Below are 27,517 nucleotides of genomic sequence, written 5' to 3'. Positions count from 1 at the left end.
CTGATTTGTAGTTCACAAACACTTGTAATGACTAACTACTCCTGACATTTTGGAGATGTTAGCTCTTTATACAGTAAAGTCACAGTGGGATACAAATAATATCAGGCTGATCCTGCCACAGTTTATTCCCCCGGTTCAAATCACAGACAAACAGTATCCCACAGCTGTTTATGTTTTTGAACTCATTTTGCACAGAGAGGCATTTTTTGAAAAATGTATTGACAGCAATGTTGAATATTATTACACAGGGAAAAAAACAACTACACGTAAAATAATCACACTGTGACGCCTCTGCCTTTGTAAATGGAGGGACAGTAACTGCGTGTGTGTATGTAAGCGTGTAAAACCTGAAGATAGAGACAAAAATACTGTTACTGTTACTATCTGCCATTCTGCAATTCATCTCATGTAAACAATAACGTGGCGCAAGGACGTGAAAAAAAGGCACATACCTTTGACATTGCATGACGAACTCTGTATTCCTCGTCCACACGTAAACGCAAAACACACACAAAAAATTAGTTTTAAAAAATCTCCGTTTTCGGTGATTCGGTAATCAAACACATAGAAACAGCTGCGTTTTCAAAAATACCCCTGTAGGCGTGGACGTAGCGTAAAAGAGTTGCAGTTTACTTGTATTTGCTTAATTGTTTACTAAATGTTTGAGGTGCGAAATAAATCGTAATGGAGTTTGAAAACAAAACATGGGTGTGTGTGGTTGGAGGATGGGGGGGGGCGCGAACATTTTTCTTGTAAAACAAAGGAGGGGCTATCAAAAAAAGTTTGGGAACCAAAAAAAATGCATACAAATACGACAGCAGACTATAGCGAACGAGCAGAGAAATGCATTTTATAGATGAAATGTTGGCAGCGACTTCCGAAAAGCAACTCTTAGGACAGCCCTGTCTCACTGCCAGCAGTTAATGAACATCCACAGACTGCTGGAGGCAGGAGAAGCTGCCTACAGTCATCAGTCAGTGGATCCACAGTAACACCGACTCTGAGTTCAGCTGCTGATCATCAACTAACTGTTTCTGTCTCGTTCCCAGACTCTGATCTCACATCAAACGAAGCAGATTTATGCTGAAACTAAGCTGCACACAGCTGATGTTAGCCAGGAAACAGTACAGACTGCTAACGTTACCTTAACATGGAGACGATCAACTGCGCCACAACATTCACGAAAGCGAAAGTAAAAGCGACGCAAGGAAACGATCAGAGAGGCGTTTGAGGGACGTTCAGAGTCAGGAACCTCAGAAACGGATCAGGCTGGAGTTTAATTCTGTTTTCATCTTTAGAAACATCTGGAAATAGTTATAAAAATGCTGCTTGATAAATAAAAATAGTGTAGATTAGTTTGTGTTTAGCTGAGCTGTGTCTTTAACCAAAGCTAAACTGAAGAGTTCATTTTGTGGAGGAGCAGCAAGACTTTCAGTGTGACTCTCAGGAGAAAGCCTCCCAAATCTCTGTTGTCTGTGGAGTTATCTGGAAAATGAACCAGTTCTTATAAGCTGCTTTTCTATATGAGCAGTCAAAGCATTTTATACAGCGTGCTTCGTTCACACAAGCACTTCTTTTTCTAACAATGACACTATGATGGATGCATCAGAGAGGAAGTCGGGGCTCCATATCTTGCCCAAGGATACTGTGGCGTGCAGACTGGAGCAGCCAGGGATCAAACCTCCAACCTTCCAGTTAGTAATTCTACCTGCTGAGCTACAGTCTGTACTTCCTGAACAACACACCCTCCTTTTGTTTCTTTATTTCCAGTAGCAACCAGGACCATAATGAACCCTGACTCCAACAGACACTCAGGATCCACCTGCCCAGTAAGTCACCCGCTAACTGTAACTATCAGAGCCCTGACCTTCTGCAGAGATGACACCCCCCCCCTCCTCCCACACACACACACACACACACACACACACACACCTTATACAAATATTAAAAAGTCTGTAACAAGATAAACTGGATCAGATTAAAGCATACTGTGCTGCCTGTCTGCACTCTACATGGACATCGTGACCTTCATGTCATTCAGATTCACTTCCTTCATGTACCTCAACATTTAACTCTGTTAGTAAAAAGACCACAAAAGAAATTCTAAAACTTTTTGTTATAAATACAAAAATGCTCTGTTTAAATGGCTTTTAATGAGCCATATAAAATAAACACAGTTAAAATTAAAAACATCTAGCAACTAAATCAGCCTGAATTTACAGTCACGCTGAACACGGTAAGTGTCCCTGCTCTCAGATACAAAATCTGTCTTTAAAAGTTAAGAGTAATGAAATCAGTAGTATTGTTTCTAAAATTTGTAGTCTCACACACCACTTGTGCAGAGCATTTTTGTTGTTTTGGTTCACATCTGCTGTAAACAACTAATGACGGAACATTTTATAAAACCTTTGAGTGTCCATCAGGATCCTGTAGAAACAGCTTCCATCTCAAATACTAAACATCATTATTTAAATTCTATTTATTTATTTTTTTTAAATGTCACTCTAGCACAGATTTCTTTAGCCAAATGTCTTTCTGTTTCTTCCATACAAATATTAAACATGCAAACACTCAACATAAGATAAAAACATAAAGAAGAGAAAGAAGAAGTTTATTGTCATTGTACAGTGGCTTGCAAAAGTATTCTGCCTCCTTGAACTTTCCCATATTTTGTCACATTACAGCCACAAACATGAATCAATTTTTATACGGAATTCCACGTCAAAGACCAATACAAAGTGGTGTACACGTGAGAAGTGGAACGAAAATCATACATGATTCCAAACATTTTTTTTTACAAATAAATAACTGCAAAGTGGGGTGTGCGTAATTATTCAGCCCCCTTTGGTCTGAGTGCAGTCAGTTGCCCATAGACATTGCCTGATGAGTGCTAATGACTAAATAGAGTGCACCTGTGTGTAATCTAATGTCAGTACAAATACAGCTGCTCTGTGACAGCCTCAGAGGTTAGCTGTGTCCCAAAACGTCGGCTGCATCCTTCGGAGGACCCGGCCTTCGCGGTCTACGTGGGCCGGGTCCTTCGAAGACCGAGAAGGGCGGAAGTGCGAGGCTGTGAAATGGGACGGTCTAGCCTTCAGATTTGCGTCACCGCTGTGTCTGTGGAGTTTAATAAACTCGGCCGTCTGCTCCTTGCTGTGTAAAATATAACAGGACACTGGCATAAATTATCGACCGTCTCACACTTCTGTTTAATCAGTTTTCTGTTTGACGTTTATTCAGCTGTGTGAAAATCCCGGTGGATTAATAAAGTTTTATTTAATCTAATAATCTAATAACTTTGATCTCAGCCAAACCAATTGACTCTGGAACAAATAAAACACCGAAAAAAGGCAAACAATTACATTTTTAAGTTATCCGAGTGACTTAAATATCATGTTTATCCTGAATAGCGAAAGAGCGGGGGTCTTAAAAACGATGAAGCCGGGAGTCCGCTGCTGTCGCCGGCTCGAGTGACCATTGAACCCCCCGGTTTGCTATCGAGCTGGTGGGTAACAGACGTCTCCGAAAACGTCGGCGCACTTTTGCAAATATGCGATGTCTTGATAAACCAAGCAGATATTTGAAATTTACACAGCTACTTTCTCGCCTGAAAATATATTAAAAGTTTATTTTGTGACCCAGAAAGATTAATAAGACTAATGTTAAAACTTAGTAGCGGCCGCCATTGTTGGCAGCTGAAATTTGGCTGGGCTGCGCTATGAATTCTGGGATATGGTGGGCCACGAAGGACACACCCGACCCATCCTTCAAATTCGGGGAAATGAAGGACGCATTTGTAGGCCGCATTTGAAGGAGTCGACGAATTGGGACAGCCTTCGTCGCCTGGCTGTGACGTAATCGGCCTTCAAATGCGCCCTCCGGATGATGCAGCCGACGTTTTGGGACACAGCTACAGTCTAAGAGAATATTGGGAGCAACAACACCATGAAGTCCAAGGAACACACCAGACAGGTCAGGGATAAAGTTATTGAGAAATTTAAAGCAGGCTTAGGCTACAAAAAGATTTCCCAAGCCTTGAACATCCCACGGAGCACTGTTCAAGCCATCATTCAGAAATGGAAGGAGTATGGCACAACTGTAAACCTACCAAGACAAGGCCGTCCACCTAAACTCACAGGCCGAACAAGGAGAGCGCTGATCAGAAATGCAGCCAAGAGGCCCATGGTGACTCTGGACGAGCTGCAGAGATCTACAGCTCAGGTGGGGGAATCTGTCCATAGGACAACTATTAGTCGTGCACTGCACAAAGTTGGCCTTTATGGAAGAGTGGCAAGAAGAAAGCCATTGTTAACAGAAAACCATAAGAAGTCCCGTTTGCAGTTTACCACAAGCCATGTGGGGGACACAGCAAACATGTGGAAGAAGGTGCTCTGGTCAGATGAGACCAAAATGGAACTTTTTGGCCAAAATGCAAAATGCTATGTGTGGCGGAAAACTAACACTGCACATCACTCTGAACACACCATCCCCACTGTCACATATGGTGGTGGCAGCATCATGCTCTGGGGGTGCTTCTCTTCAGCAGGGACAGGGAAGCTGGTCAGAGTTGATGGGAAGATGGATGGAGCCAAATACAGGGCAATCTTGGAAGAAAACCTCTTGGAGTCTGCAAAAGACTTGAGACTGGGGCGGAGGTTCACCTTCCAGCAGGACAACGACCCTAAACATAAAGCCAGGGCAACAATGGAACGGTTTAAAACAAAACATATCCATGTGTTAGAATGGCCCAGTCAAAGTCCAGATCTAAATCCAATCCAGAATCTGTGGCAAGATCTGAAAACTGCTGTTCACAAACGCTGTCCATCTAATCTGACTGAGCTGGAGCTGTTTTGCAAAGAAGAATGGGCAAAGCTGGTAGAGACAGACCCTAAAAGACTGGCAGCTGGAATTGCAGCAAAAGGTGGTTCTACAAAGTATTGACTCAGGGGGCTGAATAATTACGCACACCCCACTTTGCAGTTATTAATTTGTAAAAAATGTTTGCAATCATGTATGATTTTCGTTCCACTTCTCACGTGTACACCACTTTGTATTGGTCTTTCACCTGGAATTCCAATAAAATTGATTCATGTTTGTGGCTGTAATGTGACAAAATGTGGGAAAGTTCAAGGGGGCCGAATACTTTTTGCAAGCTACTGTAGTTATATATATATGTGTTTGGTAGCTCACAGAGGCCAGCAGCAATAAAACAAGCAGCAGTATAAGATATAAAGTAAAGGGAAGGCACTTAGCACAGTAAATAACAAAGAAAATATAATACCATTTAGAATATGAGTTTGAGTGCAAACAGTATAAGATAATATAACAGTACTTACAGTGTGGTAGTTGAGTGCAAACATGAATGTCCCATAAAGTGTCTAAGATAATAAGTATAAAAGTATTTACAGTGTGGTAATTTAGTGCAAACATTAATACCCAGTAAATGACTTTGTACATTAGCAGCAGACGTGACAGGGGGTAAAGGAGAGAGGGAGAGTTAGCTATTGTGTGTTGGGGGAGGGGTGACACAGGCTGAAGCTCTGGGGAAAAAGCTGTTCTTCAGTCTGTTTGTGCAGGTTCTGATTGCCCTATATCTCTTCCCCGATGGGAGGGGTACAAAAAGTGTGTGACCTGGATGGGTGGGGTCCTTGATGATGCAGCTAGCTCGCTTCTGTAAACAGCTTGCATAGACCGTGTCGAGATTCAGTAGTTTGGTACCAATGATCCCCTGGGCAGTTTTGATGATCCGGGTCAGCGCTCGATGGTTTTCTGCAATGCAGCTAAAGTACCACACAACACAGCAACACTGAAAGTATTTGAGTTTAACTTTCATTCAAATTAAACTTTAGACGCAATTACAATGGGAAAAAAGACAATCTAAATCAGGGGTAGGCAACCTTTCTGATGACGAGTGCCATTTAACACTCTCAGGTTCAAATTAAGTTTTAGTTACAGGAAAAAATCTGATATTTGGGGAAAATTATCAAAAAAAAAAAAAGACTCATAAAACATGTATGTGGGGTAATCAGGTTATTAGTTTTTAACTGTTGCAAATCGGCAACAAATACACAAACATATTTAAATCCATCTATGTATTTATAAATTTGTATATGATGTAAAAGAATGCAAATCCAAAACCTATCAAACTACCAATACATAAAAAAAACAAGATGACTGTCAATATTTGGTAACAGAGGATTATGGTGATTAAAATGATGGTGTGGTTGAAAATACACTCAAAGTGATCTGAGAAAAAAACCCAATAAACTTGAGTCTAGTCGAGCATATTCAGGATATCTGTTTCTTATTTGGTTTCTCTTATTCTCAACATTATCAGTCAGGCTCAAAGGTCACATGAAGGTTATCAAGCCAGGCTTTATCAGTCGATCTCTGCCTGTACGTCTGAGGTTTGCTGATTCTGTTCATAAAGATCAAAATATGATAATAGAAAAATAGAAGAGAGATATCATACAGTTCATATACGTTCATGTGATCTCTGCTTTAGCATCATGTTTCGTCATAACTAAAGAATCCTGAAATTACATTTAAATTTCAGCTGACAGCAAAGAAATTAATCAGAAATTAACCACAATTAATCTGCAGCTTCATCAATGTGATGCTGAGTTTGTGACTGAAATTCAGTCTGAACATGTCTGACTCTGTTAAACAGTCAGTGTTTCTCTAACAGCAGGAGCCTCTTTACACTCAACTTCACACAGATCAAGCAAACTGTCAAACCCAAACCCAGGATAAAGAGTTTCAGTGAATGTGGTGTTGAAGGTGTGGAGGTGGATCAGAGAGTCAGAGTAGACTCTGTAGAAGCACAGAGTGCCAGCAGGACAGTCCACATACACTGCTGCTCTAAAAGGGAAAGAGGTGGGGAAGGTGGAGATGGATGTATCTTCATAATCGTGACAGGCAGAGAAATGCGTATAATCAGAGCAACTGAGACTCCAGGACTGATCCGTCCATCCAAAAATGATTTCTTCATCTTTCCTGGTGTTTCCTTTGTAAATCACTGCTATGTGAACGTCTCCACTCGACCTCCCAGTAACAGCAGCCAGTCAGACCATTACTACACAGCAGCTGAGGATCAACATCAAATCTGTCTGGATGATCAGGATATGACTGAACCTCCTCCACACGTGTCACCTTCCTGTTGTTGTCAGACAGTTGGAGCTCTGTGTTCACTGTGTTTGTGTCGATTGTGAGTTGACAGGAATCTGATGGAGAGAACAAACACAATCCAGCTGCAGTTATTGATCCATCATCTGTTCATTGATTGACACTTTGATGATGACTCCTGACATGATGAAGATGGTTGAATGTGTGCTGCTTTGTTTTCATGAATCCCATTAAAAACACACTTACACTTCCTCAGACCTGGTCTCAACCATCGGACTCCAGCAGGCTCCGCCCTGAAAGGAGGAGGGGTCAGAGCAGTCAGCATGCACACATGGACATTACATGGCTCTCACACACACACTGTTACAGTGATGGGATTTGAATATATTTATGTATATATTTATTTCTTATTCTCCTAACAGGAAAATTATCTTTAAATTTTGTATATTTATACTAACATAAGTGCATTTAAAGGCTCTGTCATGAAACGCTGTGTAGCAGGCAGGAGATGAGGACTCAAAGTGCAGACTCACAGACTCAGGGGATGAACTCAAAATCACAGCTTTATTGGCTGGACGCAGAGAAACGAGCATACAAAGTAAACTAAGCTAAACTGGGAAACAATGAACTAAAACTCACAGGGAGACACCGGGAGATCCACACAGCAAGAGGGTTGAAGAGACATTAACGACGCGACAGTGAGCACAGGAAAACACAGGGCTTAAATACGCTGAGGCAGTAATCAAGGGATGAGAGACAGGAGGGAAACACACCTGGGGAAAATCACAACTGACGAGGCAGGGGAAACGTAAACTGAACATACTCACGTAAGACAAGGACCTTCAGAATAAAGCAGGAAACTAACAGGCACAGGACCAGACAAGACACCATGGACAGACAGAGGGACATACGGGCAGAGAAGACTAAGCACCAGCAAAACTAAACATGAGGGCAAGATAACAAAGCCTAACCAGAAACAATAACCACCATCATCACCATCATCATCGTGCTACAGAATCAGAACATAATTATAATCAAAACAGTATCACAAAGAAACAGCATATAACTAATAATCCCGAGAATAGCCATACACATAAGAATTAATCCCTCACCAAGAATAAGACATATTCATAATCACAATCGCAGCACCAGAGGATAAGGAACAATCCATAATGCAGAAAATAAACCAAAACATAAGAAACTCAAAATGCTGGGTCAAACCGACCCAGGACCGTGACAGGCTCGTCATCTTGATTTATTTATTCAGAAATGATATCAATAACAATAATACAGGGAAATCCTGAATTAAATGACACAATTCTTGGTCATTGATGGTTACAGCTAACAGTGTCTCTGGGACCACTTTTGACAGCATTTGACTGAAGTGCTGGTTGCTGCAGGGCCACCATGAAGGCTCTTTCTGCAGCTCTCAGTGCTGCAACACATATCCTGCAGTGCAGGCTGCAGGGTAACAGGACCAGTGGTTGTTAATGCTACATCCACTTTACAGTCAAAAACACCCACTAGTCTGGGCCTAACACCCAACCAGTGACCCGGTTTCCTCCACCAGCTCCATCCCTTTGTTTCTTAATCTTTGCTTTCTGTTGGAATGATTATTTCTTATTATAATTTGAATTTCAAGGTTGATCGACCAAAGTTAATTCACTTTGACTGCATTCTATTTTTCTGTTGTTTTCTACTAACTATTATCACAAAGTCCAGAAGATCAATTTGATATTTTAGCACAAACAAGTTTCAGTAGTAAACGCTCAGAAGCAGCAAACTAGCAGTGCAAAATAGCCCATTTTAGTAGGTGGCCAGTAAAGTTGAGTGACCTAGTAATCCATTTACTTTTACTAATATTCTTTTCTAAGCTGGGGAAACAACTTGTTGCTGACAGAGATTTTGTCCTTTGAGACCACATACAGACGTAATAATAATGTATTGGATTTATATAGCGCTTTTCAAGGCACCCAAAGCGCTTTACAATGCCATTATTCATTCACTCGCACATTCACACACTGGTGGAGGCAGCTACAGTTGTAGCCACAGCTGCCCTGGGGCAGACTGACAGAAGCGAGGCTGCCATATCGCGCCATCGGCCCCTCTGGCCATCACCAGTAGGCGGTAGGGTGAAGTGTCTTGCCCAAGGACACAACGACCAGGACAGAGAGCCCGGGGATCGAACCGGCAACCTTCTGGCTACAGATGCGCTTCCCAACCGCCTGAGCCACGGTCGCCCGTGGTCGCCCGTCATCTACTGTTTAAGTTAGACCAGAATGGGAAAAATGTTCCTATATGTGTGATTGTTCAAATAACACTGGTCTCCAGCATTAAGTAATCAGACAGAGCCAGTTTCCTCATCTATCAGACACTGTTTGTGGCTGTAACGCCATCTACATACCTCAGAGTGTCCAGTCTTAGCTGCTCAAGCATCTTCACGCCTGCCTCTCCTGGGTCATTGTAGCTCAGGTCCAGCTCTTTCAGATGGGAAGAACTGGAGCTAAAAGCTGAGACCAGAGACTTGCAACCTTCCTCTGTGATCAGGCAGCCTGACAGCCTGCAGACATGACAAATACTCACAGAGAATAGCAAAATAGCTAAATGCAAACAGGAAATTGCAGCCAAAAATAATTAAAAATGACACGACTGAAACAGAAGTTAAAAATAGCGATTAGTCAATCTAAACCTTAGATGATAAACCTCTAAACCTCATCTACTGAACATTTCAAGAACGCTGACCTGAGTGTTTCCAGTTCACAATATGGACTTTTCAGTCCAGAAGACAAAACTTTCACTCCAGAGTCCTTCAGGTCATTGTTACTCAGGTCAAGGTCTCTCAAACTAGAGGGCTGGGAGCTGAGTAGTGAAGACAGAGTTTCACAGCTTCCTCCTTCCTTCCTAGATAAAATATCATCTCTGTAGAGGTTAAATCATGTGGAGGGTTAATTAATCATCAATAATTGATCAATTAGTCGTCATTAAATAATTAATTAAATTTCAGTAATAAATTAAGTTCAAAATACTTAATAAATTAAATATTACATCATTGATTTAATGCCATGTAATTTCCAATAAATTTAACTAAAATAAATAAATAACTCGAGAGGTGATAGCCAGCAGGGGGTTTACAAGTTGTGTGCCGCGTTGTCGGCGGTATAAGCTCGACCACTTGCAAGGTGAGCTGGCAGACATCACTGAAATCAACAGAGATGATTAGGTTCATTTTGACAAAGTGAGCAGATATTTAACCTCCTAGGACCTGGCGTCCAAACATGTGGACATCACATTTTGGGTTGTTTAGACCAAAATACTAAATTTTGCTCTACAAGGGCCTGATATCCACTTACGAGGATGTTATACTGCCACTGTGCTATCGAAATTTTAGAGAAATGTCCTCATATGTGGCTCTCATTTTTCTCAGAAACAAAAATTTGGTAAAAATAAATAAATAAATAAATCTGGTAATTCTTTGTTTTTACATTCATCAGGTCCCAATCAGCCCAAATATCAAAGATAAATTAAAAATGAATGCCAGTTCGGGTCTTAGGAGGTTAAAGATTATGCCACTACATTCTTGTCTAGAAGATATTAAAGTGTATTTGTTGACACACAAAAAAGGGTCAAGTTTAAGTATAGTTTGGCTCCACACATGTACAAACCCTGGTGTGTAGGCCTACTTAGTATTGAGAAATTGTCATGGGACCGGGGTCTGGGTGACCCAGGGCCTGTAAGAAGTTATGGACATGTGTGTTTTTGGTGCTGCTGTCTCCTGTTTCCATGTTTGTGTATCTAGGTGTGTGTGTGTGTGTGTGTGTCAGCCAGGAGCCTGGCCACACCTGCGGAGGAGAATTACTCACACCTGCAGCTGATCAAGCCTCATCAGAGGAGCTACTTAGGAGTGTGGTGGAGCTCTCTCCGATGCTGGATCATTGCGTAACTTCACGTTAGTCTCTTGGCGAGTTAGTTAAGGTTAGTCTGCCGCATTGTGGTGTTGCTGATGGCTGCCTCTTTGTTATTCCCCAGGAGGAGTGTGGAGACGAGAGGGCAGCGAGCACGGGGTGCTCAGACACTGAGGAGCGGAGACAAAGAACACTAACACTGGCAAGAGGACTTTGATGGGTGAAGCTGACAAATAAAATGTATTTATGAACATCGATGCAGGGCCAGGAGTAGCAACGTGAATTAAATAAATACATCATTAAATAATTCATTAAATGTGTCAGTAAAATAATTAAAATAGAAAACAAACCAATAATTGATTAAATATGTAATTAACTAATTTGAATTGTACATAAACAAAAAATGAAACATTTTAAATGAAATAAATGGATAATTCATTATTAATGTATTTATTTAATTGATTATGTACATTTTAAAATTAATTACTGAAATAATTAATTCATTAGTGATGTATTTATTTAATACAACCATAAAATTATTGCTAGTTTACTCAAAATAAATTTAAGACATCAATATTAAATTGTTAAATTATGATAATGAATACATGCAACTATAACTGATGACATAAAAATGAGGATTTCTTAAGCTAAAGCCAAAGTGCTGACTCATTTGCATGTTACTCTCAAATGTTTTCCCTAATAACAATAACATAATTACACTTTAGCCACAAGAGGGCAGCAGCATTAATACAAGTCACATGTATATAAAGGTACAGTAATTATATTACAGTGATTTTCACAAAAACAAAACAGAAGTTGATGGCAGTGTGTTTTTCCATAACATACCAACCAAATTAAATAATAAAAACTTTATAACTTACAGAGCTGTTTTAGAGGCTTTGACCACTGGCAGCAGCCTCAGAAGAGCCTCCTCTGAAGCAGAGTATTTCTGCAGGTCAAACACATCCAGATCTTTTTCTGATGACAGTAAGATGAAGACCAGAGCTGACCACTGAGCAGGAGACAGTTTATCTGTGGAGAGACGTCCTGAACTCAGGGACTGTTGGATCTCCTCCAGTAGAGAACGATCATTCAGTTCATTCAGACAGTGGAACAGATTGATGCTTTTCTCTGCAGACAGATTCTCACTGAGCTTCTCCTTGATGTACTGGACTGCTTCTTGATTGGTCTGTGAGCTACTTCCTGTTTGTGTCATCAGGCCTTGCAAACAAGTTTGATTAGTCTTCAGACCCAAGAGAAAACGAAGGAACAAGTCCAGGTGTCCATTTGGGCTCTGTAAGGCCTTGTTCACAGCACTCTGATAGAAGTATTTCTCTGAAGATTTTCTTGTTTGAAACACCTTCCAAGTTGTTTGATCTTCTTCCAGCAGATTGAGTCCAGAGTTGATGAAGGTCAGATGGACATGAAGAGCAGCCAGAAACTCCTGAACACTCAGATGGATGAAGCAGAACACCTTGTCCTGGTACAGTCCTCTCTCCTCTTTAAAGATCTGTGTGAACACTCCTGAGTACACTGAGGCTGCTCTGATATCGATGCCACACTCTGTCAGGTCTGATTCATAGAAGATCAGGTTTCCTTTCTGCAGCTGATCAAAAGCCAGTTTTCCCAGTGACTCCATCATCTTCCTGCTCTCTGGACTCCAGTGTGGATCTGTCTCAGCTCCTCCATCATACTTGACCTTCTTCACTTTGGCCTGAACCACCAGGAAGTGGATGTACATCTCAGTCAGGGTCTTGGGCAGCTCTCCTCCCTCTCTGGTTTCCAGCACATCCTCCAGAACTGTAGCAGTGATCCAGCAGAAGACTGGGATGTGGCACATGATGTGGAGGCTTCGAGCTTTCTTGATGTGGGAGATGATCCTGCTGGCCTGCTCCTCATCTCTGAATCTCTTCCTGAAGTACTCCTCCTTCTGTGGGTCAGTGAACCCTCTGACCTCTGTCACCATGTCGACACACTGAGGAGGGATCTGATTGGCTGCTGCAGGTCGTGTTGTTATCCAGAGGCGAGCAGAAGGGAGCAGGTTCCCTCTGATGAGGTTTGTCAGCAGCTCATCCAATGAGGTGGACTTTCTGGGGTCAGTTAGGATTGTAGTTTTGTGGAAGTCCAGAGGAAGTCGACACTCATCCAGACCATCAAAGATGAACACAACCTGGAAGTCTTCAAAGCTGCAGATTCCTGCTTCTTTGGTTTCAGTAAAGAAGTGATGAACAAGTCCCACCAAGCTGAACTTTTCCTCTTTCAGCACATTCAGCTCTCTGAAAGTGAATGGAAATATGAACTGGATGTCCTGGTTGGCTTTGTCTTCAGCCCAGTCCAGGCTGTATTTCTGTGTTAAGACTGTTTTCCCAATGCCAGCCACTCCCTTTGTCAGCACTGTTCTGATTGGTTCGTCTCTTCCAGGTGAGGCTTTAAAGATGTCTTCTTGTCTGATGGTTGTTTCTGGTCTGTCTGGTTTCCTGGATGCTGTTTCAATCTGTCTGACCTCATGTTCATCATTGACCTCTGCAGTCCCTCCCTCTGTGATGTAGAGCTCTGTGTAGATCTGATTCAGAAGGGTTGGGCTTCCTGCTTTAGCGATGCCCTCAAACACACACTGGAACTTCTGCTTCAGTTGGGCTTTAAGTTCACGTTTACAGAGTGGAGCAAATATTTCTGAAGGTAAGAAATTCAGAAGAATTAATTATTATATAATAAATATCACAGCCTTTCAGTACCCTGAAAGGATGAATGTCTATTGGTCCATTTCTTGAGCTATTAGGAAAGATCAATATTCAGTCTCAGAGAAATTCTCTTACTGCTCTGCAGATGGTCAGCCATCTCATGCTGCTTAAGTCTCCTCAAGAAGTGGAGTGTGATCTTCAGAAATGCTTCTCTGCAGCTTTTTCTTTCATCTTCATCCTCACCTTCAAACATCTCCTCATCCTCCATCTGGCTCTTTAAAGTTTCTGGGTGATCTGGACTCAGAAGCTTCTGGATCTTCTTCAGCTCGTTCTTCACAAACATGGTGATGTTGTCCTCCAGCCGCTGGAAAAGAAGACTATATGAATTACCCAGTGGTAAATGGACTGGTTCTTATACAGCTCTCTGTGATACTCTGTGCACACAAAGCATTTTATACAACATGCCTCATTCAACCAAGCACATTGTTCTGTGCTTAAATACTTTCTTTCACACTCTGATGGATGCATCAGAGGGCAGCTTGGGTTTAGTACGTTACCCAGTACATTTGCCAGCCAGGGTTTGATTCACAAAGCTTCTGACTAGTAGCTGACCTGCTCACCTCCTGAGCTACAGTCACCCCAATCTGACTGAAATCATGGAGCCCAAACTCTGATTTATGTTGGACACACTGACAATCCTCTGGTCCACAAAGTGCAGCATAGAGGTGACTGAAAAGAACAAATGTAAACGTAGTACTACAAACCATAACCACAGAGTCCAGGTGTGTTTGATGTTGCTGTGCAGACTGACCAGTGGAAACCTCTGCTCTCTCCTGCTCCACTCTGTGGAGGAGTAATGAATAATTAGCTCATGTTATGTCTGTCCACACACAGACACAAGCTAAAGGTCCATGAAGTGATGTTTGGATGGGTTCAGTCAATCAGATGACTGTCATGGTGAAGCTTTGCTAGTCCTGGTGATCCCACTGAGAATTAACAACTCAGTTTCCAGATGTCTGTAGTTTTCTGCTCAGTTTCTTTAGTCCCAACAGCTCTTACCATCTCCTGCATAAAGCTTTGCCTCCATGCTCAGATGCCCTGGAACAAGGTGCTCTCTTTATATCAGTGACTGGTTTAAAGGGACAACTTGCAGTGCTCGCCAAACTTTGTGTCAGCAAAAGTAGTTCTAATGTTTATTACACTTTTTACATTTTTACACACACAAATCAATGAACGCAAAAACATTAACTTTTCAGATATTTTGTTTCACGATGTTACAAAACTCAGTTCACAACTATACAGTCTGATTTACAAAATATTTATGACCACAGTTTGAGCCGATGTCTGTCCCGAGTCTGTGGACTCAGTGGTTTTGTTTTGATTCTTATTGTCTTTTGTTACAATTTCATCCTGCTGAAGATTTTCTAGTTCTGAGGTTTTGGTTTCTGTGTTCCCTCTGTACTGTGTTAGTATTGTGTCTCTGTGTTCACTTCCTGTTTTATTTTGACAGAGCCATGTCCTACGTTAGTGTCTACTTTTGCTTCTCCTTGTCTGGTTGTGTCCAGTTGATCCTGCTGTGTCTCCCTTTTCTCATTCCCTGATGGCTCTTTTGTGTATATGAGCCCTTTGTTTTCTCCTGCTTGTTGCTGGTTCGTCTGTGTTATCTCCCCGTGTCTCCGTTTAAGGTTTCAGGTTAGTTTTTTAGTGTTTTCAGTAGCTTCTGCACAGGCCATCTCCACTGCCCTTCACCATTTCAATAAAGCTCACTCACTTCACAGCAGTGTCGGCATCTTGGGTCCTTTATTAAATTCAACATGGCTCGCCCCGCTAGCCGTGACATAAGATGTGAAAACAATATCCAAAAAACATGAGGGACAAACAGGGAATAGTTTTAAGGTGCAGGGCCAACAAACTGAGTCGAGCCATAAACTCAGAGTTGATTGAATTAGCATTTTGAATTGGCTGATCTGAGTTACTTCAATCAAGTCTATGTTCACTTTGAGTTAAGATTATACATGATTAATGTAAAAGAAAAAAGCCATCATCAGCAACTGATTCTGATTCAGCAGGTTTTCAAATCTAAACGGTACCCATCCCTAGCTGGCTGTAGTTAAACCTTTACTTAAAAAGCATCCCTAGACCAGCTGTCTTAGCTAATTATAGGCCAATCTCCAACCTGACAATCCTTGAAAGAGTAGTTGGGGGGAGACAATCAGAGGGGCAGTGTAATGATCTTAGGTTACAAACTACCACAGTCAAGTCATTAAGGGAGACGGGATCAAACTGCTCTAAGACAGCTGAGCACACAGGAGAAAGACTCGGATCTGAGGCAGCAGTCGGCGAGACAAGAGCCCTAATAGATAGAACCTTGTTGTTAAAAATGCTAAAACATCATCACAGATACTTGGTGAAGAAATGACTCCGACATTATCACGTGAAGGAAGAAAACGATTGAGGACATTAAAAAGTACCTGAGGCCTGTGACTGTTTACTGACACTAAGTTTAAGACAAACTGTGTCTGCAGTTTTTACAGCTTCTTGGTAAGAAAGACACAAAGTCCTTAAAATCTGTAGAGAAACATACAATCTGTCCTTTTTCCATCTCCTTTCGGCGCGTCTACAGTCACGTCTGAGGGAGCGCGTATGTTCATTCAACCACAGCTCTGATAAATGCTGAGCGCGCAGAGTCCTGAACGGAGCAATAGAGTCCAAAATATCAGTGCAGGTAGAACGAAGAGTGTCCAAAAGGTCCTCAACACTTTAACAGCTGGAGTTCATTATTCCAGAGTCCATGAAGGCAGCAGAAAAAGTGGCGCTGTTAGAGCATTAAGCACTCGCTTTTTACGCGCTGAGGCGCACGGCTTATCTACCAAGCAGCGCAGCGTTACAGTGAACAACACAGGAAAATGATCGGAGATGCCCAACTCAGATATTTCAGTGATGCACACATCCAGCCCGTGGGAAAGCTCCAAGTTTAGTGTGTGACCTTTTTCATGCGTGGGACCAGTAACCCACTGGGTCAAGTTAAAAGAGTCAATAATATTTAAAAAGTCCTTGACCAGAAGTTTAGAGTCACAGCAGACATGGATGTTGAAATCACCAAGGCAGCATCATCAGAAGACATAGCACACCCAGCTCTATCTGTCCATGAAGCCAGGTAACACACACCAATGAGTTACACTGCAGGAATGTCTTAAAGACATAAAGACCTGGATGGCCGCTAACTTTCTGCTTCTTAATTCAGATCAAACTGAGGTTATTGTACTCGGCCCTGAAAATCTTAGAAATATGGTATCTAACCAGATTCTTACTCTGGATGGCATTACCTTGGCCTCCAGTAACACTGTGAGGAACCTTGGAGTCATTTTTGACCAGGACATGTCCTTCAATGCACATATTACACAAATATGTAAGACTGCTTTCTTCCATTTGCGCAACATCTCTAAAATTAGAAATATCCTGTCTCAGAGTGATGCTGAAAAACTAGTTCATGCATTTATTACTTCCAGGCTGGACTACTGTAATTCATTATTATCAGGATGTCCTAAAAACTCCCTGAAAAGCCTTCAGTTAATCCAAAATGCTGCAGCAAGAGTACTGACAGGGACTAGAAAGAGAGAGCAGATTTCTCCTGTTTTGGCTTCCCTTCATTGGCTTCCTGTTAAATCCAGAATTCAAAATCCTGCTCCTCACATACAAGGTCTTAAATAATCAGGCCCCATCTTATCTTAATGACCTTGTAGTACCATATCACCCTATTAGAGCACTTCGCTCTTGCACTGCAGGCCTACTTGTTGTTCCTAGAGTATTTAAAAGTAGAATGGGAGGCAGAGCCTTCAGTTTTCAGGCCCCTCTTCTGTGGAACCAGCTTCCAGTTTGGATTCAGGAGACAGACACTATCTCTACTTTCAAGATTAGGCTTCAAACTTTCTTCTTACTTAACGATTAAGTCCCTGAATTCCACCGTTATATGGAAATCAGCCATTATAGCTTGTGTCAAATCTACTTGTACCTCACAGTTTTCTAAGCACACAGAGAGCAGTAAACCTCAGAGCAGCAGCACATCAGACTGTGTGCAGAAAATCTAGAAGAGAAAATATTTTATTTCTAAATGATTCTTGTGACCATGCTGCACCACAACACCTGATCTCTGGTTTCCTGACCTCTTCAATCCCACTTTAATACTTGACTAAACTCATTTTCCTGTTTAGTTGTTGAGGCAAAGTCACCATCTACAATGCAGGCAACAGCAAATGGAGCTATTTTTATTCCCTTTGGGTTTTTTCTACTTTTGTGCTACAAAATGTTCAAGCTGATTAAATTCATTAGAATAAAAGTTCAGATAATTTTCTCATATTAATGTTGGAGGTAGAAATTCAGGTAACTTTGCACAAAAACTGGCAGAAATTTCCTTCAAAGATGGAGTTTTGACTTTAATACTGTGAGTACATTTCAGAGCCTGGACTCTTTTACCTTTACTTGAGTAAAGAAGTTGAATCAGTATTTGAGCTTTAAGAGGCTATTTTAACACAAACATCAGTCCTTCTACTTAAGTATGTTTGCCTCTTTGTTTACGCCTAAATTAACTTTACTGTTAACGAGTTTTCATGTTTCTGTAATCCACCAGTGTGCTCATGCTTTTTAATTGAAAACATATTTTTAATGATCAAATATAATTATTTTTGTTATTTGTGGATTTTAAATGTCCTTGACAGAGACAGATGATAATCATTATCCTGCACTGTGGTCTCAGGTTTGGTCGAGCTCGCACAAAGAACGGCTGCTATGTTGAACTTCCTCCTGGGATCTACACTAAGAAGTGAGTCCAACATTAGCAGGGTCTCTTTCCTTTATCTGGATTCACTTTAGCATTCACAGTCACGTCAAGCTTGTTATTAACTCGATAAGTCAACCCAGGGTTTCAGCTGAGCATTCACATGAAACACATGGTGTTGGCAGCATCTGATCAATCATATTGATGGAGACGTGTATCAGCAACAGAGCAGCTGAGTTTGCAGAAGGAAGTCAAACTAAACCACAGGAACAATATGAGGAGATTACACACATAATAAAATACTAGCAGTAACACAGCTGCTGCAGACAAATCAGTGGTGTGATGGTGTGTGAGAGGAGAAGGACTGTAAAGGAGTTTGGTGTTAAAAGCTCTGTATGAATGTGGGAGACTTTGAATAAAAGGCAGCAAAATTGCTGACTGTGAAAGTCAGCAGACTTATCAGAGCTCTGTGATTAAGACCTGTAAGAACACCTATTTGTACTTGTTGGCATTATATCAAACACACACGTATATTAAGCCTTTGTTTGAACTCTGGTTGAATTTGTTACTTTCAGACTGTGAAACATCACAGAGGCTGCAGCTGCAGATCTTTGTTTCACCTGGAAATTTACTTTAAATGTTAGATGGAAAATGTATTGCTCAGTTTAACCAAAGTAAGAACAATAATCCATAAACCTTCATAAAGACAAACATCTCCCCAGAACACTGAGCTGCTGAAGTGTCACTGAAGGGAAAAACTATTTGTCCTCCTCCATCCAGCAACACCTGAAACACCTGAGTGGAAGCTCCTCCCTACACTGTGTTTGAAGCAAAGCACAAAGGAGACACCTGCTGGAGCAGCTGGAGTCCTACAGACACTCAGCCTCTTCACTACACAAACACCTCCTACAACATCCACTCTTTCCACTCTGACTGCTGTGTTTGTGGAAACACTCCAACACACACCGCTTCACACACCAACATAGAAATGTGTGTGAAAAAGAGCTGAGCTGATATTAAACATGAGGATTTATTCAAAAATACAGGAACAACATCTAGACACACATTACCTCTCAGCAGCAGAAGAACAGCCTTTAAAGTTTATAACAACTTCCTTCGACATGTTGCTCTTTAGAGACACACAGCTGGGTTCAGGTCCAGGAGATTCTGGGCTCTTATTGATCCTAAAAGAAAAACAATAAATGTAACAGCTTCATGAGATAGGAAGGAAAAACTGGAAATATTAAATTAAAGACAGGATGAACAATCTGAAACTCATAAAAATAATGTACTTACTCTTTGTCACATAACAGTCTTTTGTTAAAGTTTACAGCAACACCCTTGCTTAGTCTTTGCTCTGTACTGCAGTACTTGCATTGGTTTCACTGGACAAGTCTGCATGTGAATCTACAACTGATCTGACATTGTGGCACAAACACAGTAAACAAACACTACGAGCACCTTGTTTCATGTGCAGTGGCTTTCTTCTCATTCTGTTACTGAACACTGTATGAAAAGCCTCTCACTGCCAGCATCCTTCCAGCCCCACGACAACAGGACCAACTCACATCTTCACAACACCAAGAATTTTTCCCCTTTTCTTTGGAGAAACTGAGAAGCCAATAGGATTGTAGCTCAAACTTGCCCACAGCCCTGCTTCATCACTGCTCACTCCTACCTGTGTTGGTGCTGCTAGCATGAATGCTAAACGTACTGCTGTGGATGATCAGCAGAAAAAGATGTTGTCAGTTTGACTGTTTGCTGTATTTAAAGTGTTTTTCTCAGTTCATCTGTATTCAGAGTGCATTGGGGGCTTTAGCTGACAGCTCTTTGTGCTAACAAACTAAACTCTCTTAGTTTAAGCCAACAGACTTTAGCAAACACAAAGCTGCTGCTGCCTCCATGGGTTAGCTTGTGTGACTGGTGTTTACACCAATGAAATCTAAATCACACTAACGTGTCCTCCAAGGTGTTTGGTGGGAGCACTGAGTGAAACATAAGAGCTCTGGTGAAATAACAAACAGGGCTGTGAGAGCAACTGAAGTGATAAAAATACTGTTTAAAGATAAAAAACACTTTGATGTTCTCTCGTCACCTAACAAAGTCCAAACCCTGTGAACTATTTTAGCTTTAATAATTGTGGATTCAGGTATCCTGAACCCATCTTTGGACATTTGTAATTAAATATTTTAAAGCTCCATCAAAGACTCCTGATGTGGCTGTTTGGAGAAGGAAAAGAGGGACAAAGTGGAGCGTCGAGCTGAGGCTTCATTCACTGCAGACCTACAGTTATGTTTCCTTATTTCTGGTGTTTGCATGTTCACAGCTGAAATAAAGCTGCCTCTTTGACTTCATCCTGTTGTGTTTGGGTCCAATCCTGCCTGCCACACAGCGCTACAGGACAAAGTCTAATATTTTTTATCTTTTTAATGAATCTTTGGTCATATTTATCCAGGAAAACACAAACATGTAACGGAGTCTCCACAGTTCTCTGACCTCGTTGGTCCAGGTTCAGCACTGAAGTCTGGAGGTTTATCTTTGGACTCATCACTCCTCACAGATGGACAGCTGGATCCTGCAGACTGTGACCTCTGACCTCTGCAGACACAAACATGTTTTATTCAATGATCAATTCTCTGATACAGTGATTGAAGCAGCTGTGATCACACAGACTGCAGATAATGCAGCTGTTTCCTGTCAGTAACATCCTCTTAGATTAGAGTTCAGCTTTTTACAGGAAAACAAATGTCCCTGAATGCAACAGTGAGACACAGTCTGCCTGTGTGGCTGTGATAGCTGCCGTTAGGAGCGCTCATGTGTTTGCAGTTAGACGAGGAGATGTTACCATCATGGACATGTTAACAAATCCTACAGCATCACGTGGCACAAACACTTTGTGTTCCTGTCATCTGCAAGCAACAGGAAGTTCATTAATAAAGGCGGGATGGAGACGTGACTGTGATGGTTCTCCTTCATCCAGCTGTTACACACATCTGGGCTCACACGACGAGCCTTTGTCTAATACAGCAGCTGCTCTCTGAACACTTTTCTGAAGAGGAGCTGCACAAACCTTTGTTTGCTTTCTAGAGCAGCCTATCAAAGTCAAACTACCCACTGCTAGCAGCTGTTTCTATCATAGTTTAGGATCCAGATGTGTGAGGTCTAAATTTACACCTCAGATTAAAATACATAGTTAAAAACAGCCAATTGAGTCCAAATGTGTCTTAAACCAGATAAACTGACAGTTACAGCTGAGCCTGTGTGTCCTTGGAGACACTGCTCTCCTACAGAGATGCATTTTAGAAACCAGGAAACATCAAAATCATTTAAATCAGAGAGTTCATGTTACTAACAGCTCACCTCTCTGCTGCAGACACAGGCTGGGATTTAAAATCAATGCCTCGATGTTTGGACCGGTCACTCTTTAAGGACACAGAGCTGGGTGGAGGTCCAGGTTTGAGTCTTTGATGGATCCTAAAAAGGTTCAAATCTTCAGTAAAAGCCTGATCACATATAAACTGATATTATTGACATTAACTTACTTTTTCTCAGCTGACTGTCTTTGCTCAAATTTTTTAATGACATCTTTGACTCGGTTACTTTCATAGGACACAGAGCTGGGTGGAGGTCCAGGTGGGTTCCTGTGAATAATGATGGAGCAGTGATGTGAGTGCTGAGCTGTGACATGGAGAAGAGTCATGGACAGTTAGAGATGGTCATCTCACCTCTGAGCTTTGGTCTGGCTCTCATGTTCCCCACACAGAGTGCTTTTAGAGGGAGGGACTCCCTCCTCTCTGTCCTCACACTGATCCATGCTGCTCACATCAGCTCACACACACTTTCTACCTTCACCTGCAGAGGAAACACAAATCATTCATGTGCACATCAACTGAGAGCTGCAGAGGTCGCGTCTGATGTGTTGGACTAACATCCATCTGAGACGCAGCTTTCATCAGTTCACTACAAAAAGTGTCACAGAGCCGAGTTCAGCCTCCAAATCCTCCATTACTGTAGTCCTACAAAGGTCAAACATGGCTGCAGAGAGCAGCTTTATGTCAGTAACAATGTCCAGGACCGAGCTGCCTGCTTACAGAGTTCATACTCTAACTGCTAGCTGCTCTGCTAGCTAAGCTAACTCAGTAACAGTGACTGTGACAGCAGTTACTGTGGAACAGCGGCCGAGCTCAGGACACATTCAGTGTGTTTAGTCTGAGTCCTGGACTCTGATTCAATGGATTCAATCCAGCTCAGAGTTTCATGTGTTCATCAGAATAAAATACATGTACTAATATAACAGAAGTAATCCTCTGAATGCAGGACTGTAATGGAGGATAAATCAGGTTTTTACAGCCTGAAAGAAACATTCAGTTCATATATTTGTAGACAGTGAAGCAGTTTTTAATACTGCAGCTGTTTCCTTCACCTGTGTGTGCGTGAGCCACACCTTCATGTGCTGCTTTACAGTGTTGGGCAAGTTACTTTGAAATAGTAATTCAATTATAGTTACTAGTTACTTCTTCAAAAAGTAACTGAGTTAGTAACTCAGTTACAATATTCTAAAAGTAATTAATTACTTGGAAAAGTAACTATTGCGTTACTTTAAAAAAAAACAAAGAACGTTTAACCCTCTGGCGTCCAGGGTATAATTGGCCATTTTTTTACTACTCTTGATTTTCTCTCCACATTTTACCTTTAAAAACTATTTACTTTGCCTTGTTTGGTATCATTCTTTTTAGCGCAACCTCACGTGCCTGAATTTACAGTTATGTTCTCATTTTGTCATAATGTATAACCAGAATTGATCTAAAATCAAACAAAAAACATAAAATAAGAGTAGAAAAAGTTATATTTTTAACTGTAACAACCATAAACATGTTTAATGAATCATATTTCATAACTTCAAATGCAAATATTAATTGTCAATTTTAAAATCCTATGCACAAGTTTTGCAAACAACAGTTATTTGCATCCATTTACCTTTTACCCTTTTTTAAAATAACCATTTCAAACTATTTACAGAACAATCAGCTGTTCTTCAATAAGATGCCACAAATTATTTGTGCCACTCCAAAACATAATTTCTGTCCACTACAAAGGAGAACATCACAGCCTGATACCTGCAGGTCTGACAGCAGCAGGTGTATCACTCCTGTTTCTACCTGGAGACAGCAGTCGCCTCATTGTTCTGACACACAACACAAAACTATCCACAACACTGCACACTAACTACACAAGACAACACATTAACTACACACTCCAAACACGCTAAACGTCACAAATCTCAAAACTCGCTCTCTCTCTTTTCCTGCTCTCTCTCTCTCTCTCTCGCCGTCACTCCTAAAACTTTTTTTTGTTTTGCTCATAAGCAGAGAGTGCTTGCTAGCGCTAACGTGGCGAAACTATTGAGGAAAAAACGCCGCGTATATTTTGTTTATCATGACTCTGGTTTTACGTGGCCTATCAACACAATTTAAAAACTGGTATATATCACCTTGTTGCTTTGTCTTTAAGTGGTCATGTGATTGGCTTACCACGACTACTTTATTCTTCCTCAGTCAAACAGCAGCACTCATGCCATTGTTTTGCCCCCTGAGCTCCGGGTGTTGTGCTGGACAGTGCTCGTGATTACCGTCCGCGGGAGCGCGCAGCTGCTTAAAGCTGTAGCGTCCAGAAGATGCGGTAAGCTGAACACAGCTTCAACCGTCTGTTTGTTGAAAAATAGTAACGGACCGCGTTTCCTTGTTAGTAACTGTAACGCCGTTGTAACGATAGGAATAGTAATTAGTTAGATTACTCGTTACTGAAAAACGTAACGCCGTTAGTAACGCCGTTACTTGTAACGCCGTTATTCCCATCACTGCTGCTTTAGAAATATGTGGTCTGACTGCTCAGACTGAGTCTAGGAGGAAAGTTCAGACGCTGGAGAAAGTTTTGTTCCTAACTTTGTCAGAGTTCGGCTCCAAAGACAAAGAAGACGGAGCTCACAGTCTGTAGATGGTCCTCAGTGTGTGTGTGAAGCCAAGAAAGCACACAGGAGTGTGTTTATGTCAGCAAATCAGTGTGTGTGAAGAGTCTGAGGGAGTGTGTGAATGAGACTAAACACTGAAACCAACAACGTCTGGATTTCTTTAAGTTAAACTTAAAGAAATCCAGACGCTTTTCTTTTTGTCTCCATAATGTCTCCATAATGCTGCAATGTTATCTGCCCCAGAAACACACTGTGCAGAAGCTCTGATGGTGACACAGAAAAGTCAAAGTGGAGATACTTCTGTCCACCTTTGATTAGACTCATTATAAAAAGGAAACAAAGTTTGAACACAGTCATGTTTCCAGTTCACTGACTTACATTTATTCCATGGACACTCACTCTAACCTGAACCACAGCTACAACCCAACATTGTTGAGGCCTCATCTCCTCCTTTCCTGACTGTAGAGCTTAAATATGCAACAACCAACAAATAAAAGAATTTGGTTCATTTCAAAGAAATTCACACGGTGACCAAGTAAAGTAACCGTAGTAAAGGAGACAACATCCCGTTGATGGTGGGATTATTTGAAAGATTTGCTTTAGTCACGTCACCAAATGCAGTTGAACCACCCGTGGATCCATGTTTGACCATCTACCACTCTGAGCTCTGCTTTTTAATCATTTTATTATTATCATCATTCATTTATTCATTCTTTGGAGGGGGGCTATTTCCTAATGCCGCCCTAATAAGGTGATGTTCAAGGGGAAATATAACAGAAACTCTTTCAGTGTTATTCATGAATAAATTAACAGATAAACTGTGAAGAAGAAAAAACTGAGATTTAAAGGAGAGAGTGAGAAACTTGATCATCCATCCTCATAATCCATGTTTATCAGTATCTGCTGTGACCATCCTGCAGTAATAACTACAAGTCTACATTTCTGTGACTGTTGATCAATCACAGCAGGAATCTGAGCTCATCTCTGCACACAGAGCAGCTTCAGCTCTGGGATAAACTCCTCACTTCACGTCCTTCTCAGCTCACAGACACTCATCCTGATATCTTCCTTTAACATTTGATGGTATCTGGAATAGTTGGCAGTAATAAGGATGATTTTCTGTAAAATAATATTGATATGACCCGTGAATTATTTGTAGATGACCGTTAGATTAGTTTGATGAGGGGGGGGTCACGTGACGTCAATGGCGGAGTAGCTGTGTTTCTCGCCCGCTCCCGCAGCTTGGCATTTTTTAGGCATTTATATATGTCTTATTTGGTTAAAGTCTCTGTTTATTTCGACTTTTAAACTTCGTACGATGCCAAGCACCCAGAAGAAGCTCAACCTCGGGTCAAAACCGGGCAAATCCGGAGAAAATCACCCTCTGCTCAGCGATCATGCTGCAGCGGTAATGGCGGAGGCCCAGTCGTCCCCACTTCTCGGCCAAATGGACGTCAACAAATTGGTGGAGAGGATATCGGCGGAGGCGCTGAAGGCTGTGGAGGCCTCCTTTGAGAAGAAGATTGACCCGGTTCTGAAAAGACTGGAAACATGCGCAGCTAACATCTCTGCATTGGATGTTAAAATGAAGGAGGCAGAGGCGCGCATATCAACGCAGGAAGATATTACAGCGGGATATGGCGCCAAGATTTCCGAAGTGGCGCTTAAGCTGGAGGTAGTGGTGGTAAATTTGATTCTTTTTACTGAATCGGGTTTTAATGAGTCACTCACCAAAGTGAATCGGGTTTTTTGAGTCATTTGAGTCACTGAGTCAGTTGACCAGAGAGTGCAAAAAATGTACATTTTCACTCAAACTTAATTTGTTTCTCTTTTAATGTAAATCCTACTGCTAAGATGAGTGATTCTTAAAGAAAACAACTATTTTATATAGCAAAAAAGAGCAAAAGAATTTCTAAAGGGAACATTTCTTTTGTTTATTTTTATTTTATTAGTATTTTCCTTACATGTGTCAAATATATATTTTCTCATCTAAATGTCCACTGAGCTGTGAGCCAGGGGGCGGTAGTGCGCCTTAACATTGGTTGCCAACGAAGAAGAAGAAGAAGTAGCTGCGAGCCAGGAGGGAGGGGGTGAGTGAGTGGTCGTGTCCAAATTCATGGGCTGCATCCTCCTGAGGCCGCATTTGTAGACCGATTACGTCACAGCGACGCGCCGAAGGCTGTCCAAATTCGTAGACTCCTCCGAATGCAGCCGACAAATGCGTCCTCCTTTTCCCCGAATTTGAAGGATGGGTCGGGTGTGTCCTTCGTGGCCCACCATATCCCAGAATTCATAGCGCGGCCCAGCCAAACTCCAGTTTCCGGCAATGGCGGCAGCTACTAAGTTTTAAAATTACTTTTATTAATCTTTCTGGGTCACAAAATAAACTTTTAACATACTTTCATGCGAGAATGTGGGTGTGTAAACTTCAAATATCTGCTCGGTTTATCAAGGTATTGCATATTTGCAAAAGTGCTTCGACGTTTTCGGAGATGTCTGTTACCCACCAGCTTGATAGCTAACCGAGAGCTCGAGGGTCACTGAAGCCGCCGAGAACGGCACAACTCCCGGCACATCATTTTCAGATCACCGCGGACTTTCGCTACTCAGGTTAAACGTAATATATAAGTCACTTAGACAACCTAAAAATGTTATTGTTTGGCTTTTTTCAGTGTTTTATTTGTTCGGTTTGGCTGAGATTAAAGATATTAGATTAGATTAGATAAAATAAATCCTGTGGGTTCCTCCTTGGTTTTCACACAGCTGAATAAACGTCAAACAGAAAACTGATTAAACAGAAGTGTGAGACGGTCGAGAATTTACGCCAGTGTCCTGTTATATTTTAAATAGCAAGGAGCAGACGGCCGAGTTTATTAAACTCCACCGAGACAGCGGTGACGTTAATCTGAAGGCTAGACCGTCCAATTTCACAGCCGTTTACTTACGGGCTACCCGACCTTCTGAGGACCCGGCCCACGTAGGCCGCGAAGGCCGGGTCCTCAGGAGGATGCAGCCCCTGAATTTGGACACGACCAGTGATTCGTTCGGTCTTTGATTCAGCACAGGA

The 27,517-nt window shown here is 41.6% G+C and overlaps 1 protein-coding gene and 1 long non-coding RNA gene across 4 annotated transcripts in view; both read right to left on the bottom strand.

Annotated features, from left to right (window-relative positions):
- Positions 1-27,517, bottom strand: part of LOC102077585 (protein NLRC3) — a 135,273-nt gene that overhangs the window by 97,689 nt on the left and 10,067 nt on the right. For 2 of the 3 annotated variants that reach the window (XM_019355160.2, XM_025904840.1), the window contains exon 1: positions 1,145-1,343. In XM_019355160.2, coding sequence (XP_019210705.1) covers positions 1,145-1,152 — 8 coding nt within the window. In that variant the 5' untranslated portion in view covers positions 1,153-1,343. Of the gene's footprint in view, positions 1-1,144; positions 1,344-19,552; positions 19,667-20,978; positions 21,081-21,842; positions 21,957-22,024; positions 22,124-22,207; positions 22,301-27,517 lie in introns of those variants that run through there. The other variant, XM_019355156.2, reaches the window with a different exon arrangement.
- On the bottom strand, positions 7,404-10,027 carry LOC112845430 (uncharacterized). The gene is made up of 3 exons (XR_003218245.1): positions 9,868-10,027; positions 9,530-9,685; positions 7,404-7,418 (listed from the first exon to the last, which is right to left on the bottom strand). It is a non-coding gene; the product is annotated as an uncharacterized LOC112845430 (long non-coding RNA).

The sequence above is a fragment of the Oreochromis niloticus genome, unplaced genomic scaffold, assembly GCF_001858045.2.
Source record: "Oreochromis niloticus isolate F11D_XX unplaced genomic scaffold, O_niloticus_UMD_NMBU tig00007364_pilon, whole genome shotgun sequence".
Classification (NCBI taxonomy): Eukaryota; Metazoa; Chordata; class Actinopteri; order Cichliformes; family Cichlidae; genus Oreochromis; species Oreochromis niloticus.
This window is presented reverse-complemented; position numbering and strand designations above follow the sequence as displayed.